The 4038-nt window shown below is 51.7% G+C and overlaps 1 protein-coding gene across 1 annotated transcript; it reads left to right on the top strand.

Annotated features, from left to right (window-relative positions):
- Positions 1 to 231: 231 nt before the first annotated feature.
- Positions 232 to 3707, top strand: USB1 (U6 snRNA biogenesis phosphodiesterase 1; the record flags this gene model as incomplete). Its single annotated transcript, XM_027632784.1, has 4 exons — positions 232 to 302; positions 1510 to 1615; positions 2273 to 2356; positions 2653 to 3707. Coding segments are annotated over 4 exons (366 nt in total), but the record flags the coding sequence as incomplete, so codon positions are not given.
- Positions 3708 to 4038: the final 331 nt, after the last annotated feature.

The raw sequence follows: 4038 nt of genomic DNA, 5'->3' as shown, positions 1-4038 counted from the left end.
GGTACCTGCTGAGCATCAGCTGCTTCAGGGCTTCTGTCGCTGTCCAGGCTTCAGAAGGCTGGAAACAGGAAGGGAATGAATTAATTTGAGCCCAGAAAGGTTCTGGTTGCACCGATTCAGGCCAACTGCAGCATACATTTCCCTGTATGTTTCCACAGCTCACTAGAAATCCTGCCACCTCCTCATCTTCTGCTTTTTTCTTTTTTTTTTAACCCCCACCAGCTGAACTAGGGTCTTTCTTATTTCAGGTTCTTCTGCGTGGCTGACCAAGTGAAGGTTTACACCAACCAGAACAAAACCAGGTGAGGGCACAGCGGGGCAGCCTGCCTGCCTTCCCCAGGAGGAGGCTGGGCAAGGTGCTGGGTGGATGGGAAGTGTCACCCTGCCAGTCCCACCAGGCTGAGCTGTGTGACAGTGCAGGGTGTGCTCACCTCATCTCCAGAGGTTTCACACCTTTCCCCAGCCACGCGCACAAATTTCTGGCTCTGGCGCTGACTCCCTGCAAGCTTCTGGTCTCATTAGCGGTGGGTGAGCCTCAAGCTGCAGGATTTCAGCCTTCTGAAGGGAGCAGTTGATCACACCATGACCTGAGGCAGCCCTTTCTGCTGTGGTTAGCCTCGTGCCATGGTTTCCCAGCAGCTGAGGGAGGCAGCTGCGTTCGCTGCCGTCTCCCAGCTGGTTTGTTCGGCAGCTTTGCAAGCCCTCGTGCCGGCGTGCGCAGCCTGGGGCGAGCGGGGCTGGGACCACCTCTTTTGGCAGCAGTGCCAGTCTTGAAATTGTAGTGCAGGTCTTGCAAGAGCTGGAGAGAAATAGCTGAGATGGTGCTAATTCTCCTGGGCGTCAGCTCAGAAGCCTGATTCCAATCGAATGCAATTAAGTAGTTTAAATGCCAAAGCAAAGGTGATTAAAATCGTGAAATGTTGCTGAATATAGTGGGAAATGCGGCCCAAGATAGTCGTGGGTGGGACAAAGTGGATATAGAACCTGAGTGAGACTTGAATTTTCCAATTCCCTCCTGGAGGGGAAGAAATGATGACTCTAGATGACTCTAGAAAGTGTCATCCCAACAGTCCTTGGGGAAGTGCTTCTTTGTCACATCTCTCCAGCTTGGTACTTCCCATTCCCTGGTTCCTCTTCCACTGTAAAACCTCTCCAGCAACTTCCACTTTTTGAATGCAGCTCCTGCATGGGCACGGCACTCTGCTGAAATTCCCATCCAGTGCATCCTCTGCCTGGAAAATGAGTGTTCTTGTCCCCAAAGGAGCTGAGTTAATCTCGTAAATCTACATGGTTTATCATCCAGTCCTGTTTTTCCTTGCTACCACAACTTTATTTCCATTTCTCTACAAAATACAGTCAGCATCCCTGGATGCTTAAGCCTGGCATTCCTCAAATTTTCTTCTAGGGAGTAGGGAATTTGCCTGGTAGGGATGCAGGGCGAAGCATGCTTATGGCTGTGCTTTCTGCAGTATGAAAGGGTGCTTGCTGTCTTTCCTTGTCTTTCTCTAGGACCTTTATTGGCTTGGAGGTCTCCGCTGGGCATTTCCAGCTGCTGGAGCTGGTCTCAGAGGTGGACAGAGTTTTAGAGGAATTTGACCTTCCCACATTCTACAAGGTAAGGCGTTTCCTTCTTACCTCCCTGCCAGTCTGGACATGCCAACTGGTTCCCTGCAAGATGTTCACTCAAATAAACAGGAGCCAGAGTGTAAGTCACAGTAGCTGCCCCGCTGTGCTTGGAAGCAGGGTTGTCCTAGGATAGAATGGGCACTGGGGGACTGAGGATGGTGTTTGTGCCTTTGCCTCGGGCAGCTTTCTTGGGTGTCAGTCCAGCCTTTTTGTTTGGTGCTGGCTTTGGGGACAGGTTTGGGATTTTGAAGGACCAAACCATGATTTGTCTGTCTTCAGAGCTGAGCAGAGAGCTCGTGTGGGTTGTGTAGAAGTGATCCATGTACCTGCCCTGGGACAAGCCTGAGAGGTTCTCTGTGCAGCTGGAAAAGCTGCTGCAAAGTTGAGCACAGGGAGGCCGAGAACCAGGCAGCCTTGCCCACTGCTGTCCAGAAAGGCTGGAGTGGGGAGCCCAGGACTCATCCCATCTCCAGCACTGTCCATATCAGCTCTGCAGCTGTTGAGTTGTCAGAGAGGACTCCCAGCTTTGGGATCCTCCAACCTCTGTGATCCCAGATTGGGTAGCACCACACCAGATCTCCCCCTGTGGCTCCATATGTCAAAGCCTCCTTTATCCCTCACATTCTGATCCTTGTTTTATCTTCAGGATCCGTCGTTCCACATCAGCTTGGCCTGGTGTGTCGGAGACCTGTCTGGCAAGCTGGAGGGGCAGTGTCTGCGGGAGCTCCAGGTGTGTCCCCACAGCCCAGGTGTGGAGAGCAGGGGAAGGGCAGAGCTGGAGTCCAACCACGTCTCCCTGCTGAGGGTGGAAGTGGGAAATTCTCTTCACCGGGCAAGACAAACTTCACTGGGTTGAAAGAAGAAAGGCTTTTGGGGGGAGCATGAGTTAAATCACTGTCCAGAGGGAAGTCAGAGGCTTCCAGCTGCAAATGGACTTGTCTCTGATTTGGTTCAGAGAGGGAGCTGCTATCTCCATCCTCTGACAAATCTGCCCTTCTGGTACTGACTCCTGCATCTGTTTTCCAGGACATTGTGGACGAGTTTGAGGACTCGGCGCTCCTGCTGCGTGTCCAATGGGAGCAAATCCGCTGCAAATCAGGGAACAAGTACTTCTCCTTCCCCTTGAGGTAGGGTCTGGTGGGGCTGTGCATTTCAGAGCCTCAAAGAGCCTGATGCTCAGCTAAGGACTGTTCTCCGACACAGCCCTGAGTAGCACGGGCTGTCACGCACCTCCCATGCTCTTCTTGCCTGCTCAGCGTCTCTGGGTTGTTTGTGGCCTCAAGTCAGGCCACTTCCAAGTTCTAGTTGCTGGCTGAAGAGATGTGTGTCTGTAGCAGATTTCATTCTCGCTGCTATATGTGCTGCAGTCAGCACTGGTGGTTCCAGACATCCCACGGTCGGTAATTTTGCTGATTTTTTTTTTTTTTTAAAAGAAAAAAAAATCTCTGTAACAGCCATAGATGCCTTATGGGAAAGAGGAAGAAGGTAGCGTGGGAAGCTGTTGCTAAAGGGAGAGTGTCTCACACGGTGGGAAGTAGCACTACCAGATTGTCAGGATGCTCTGAGCAAGCTTTTAGTAACAAGAGGCAAGGACACGGAGCTGGATTCTCTCACCAGAGCATCTCCCTGCTGAAAGCCAGCTTGGACAAGCTCCTGAGTCATGCTGTGTCCCTCTCGAACTGCTGCTGCCTCTGTAGAGGCATTTCATTGTCTGATCTTTTTGCCAAACAACAGGAGCTTGCAGCCAGGTGTGGGTGAGCCCTAGAGCGGGCAGTGTCAGGGTTTGCCTGAGCTGGGAGGGCAAATGCCCACAGGTGACTCAAGGGGGGGGTGGCTCCTGCTCAGGCTCCACATTTTTTCCCATGGGATCAGCACCCCGGGTGCCACGATGACCCAGGGAACTTGCAGGCTGGACATTGTTCCTTGGGAGAAGCTCCTTTTTAATGCTTTTTTTCCTGCAAGGAGGTTGGCTGCAGCCTCAGGTGTTCACAGCAGGATGTTGATGTGCTGCCCTGAATCTTTTATCCAGTGTCTGTCCAGAACTTCTGAGCAATAAAAATCTGTCTCCTTGTGTCATAAAATTGTGTCTGTGGTGTATTACAGCTGTTCCCTTTGAGAGATCCCCACCTCCTGCCCGTGAGACAATGCCTGCACTCCTGTGAGCTCAATGTAGCCCGTCCTGGCACTCAGAGTGGCTTTGTGTCTGTGGGAGCATCTCAGCACAGCCACAATTTGTGCCCCTGGGAGAGCTGCCTTTCAAAATCCTTAACAAAAACCTGTGAAGTCTGTAGCCAGTTAGTTTCCGGGATGGGGAATCTGCATGATAAGACGTGTGATTACACCCCAAGTTTTCTTTTGGGGAAGGAAAAACAAACAGAGATAAATTTAGCCCCCGGGGACTTCCAGTGAAAC

This window comes from Corapipo altera, unplaced genomic scaffold (genome assembly GCF_003945725.1).
Source record: "Corapipo altera isolate COAL_440 unplaced genomic scaffold, ASM394572v1 56652, whole genome shotgun sequence".
Lineage (NCBI taxonomy): Eukaryota > Metazoa > Chordata > Aves > Passeriformes > Pipridae > Corapipo > Corapipo altera.
The sequence above is the reverse complement of the archived record's forward strand: the minus strand, read 5'-3'. Positions and strand labels throughout refer to the sequence as shown.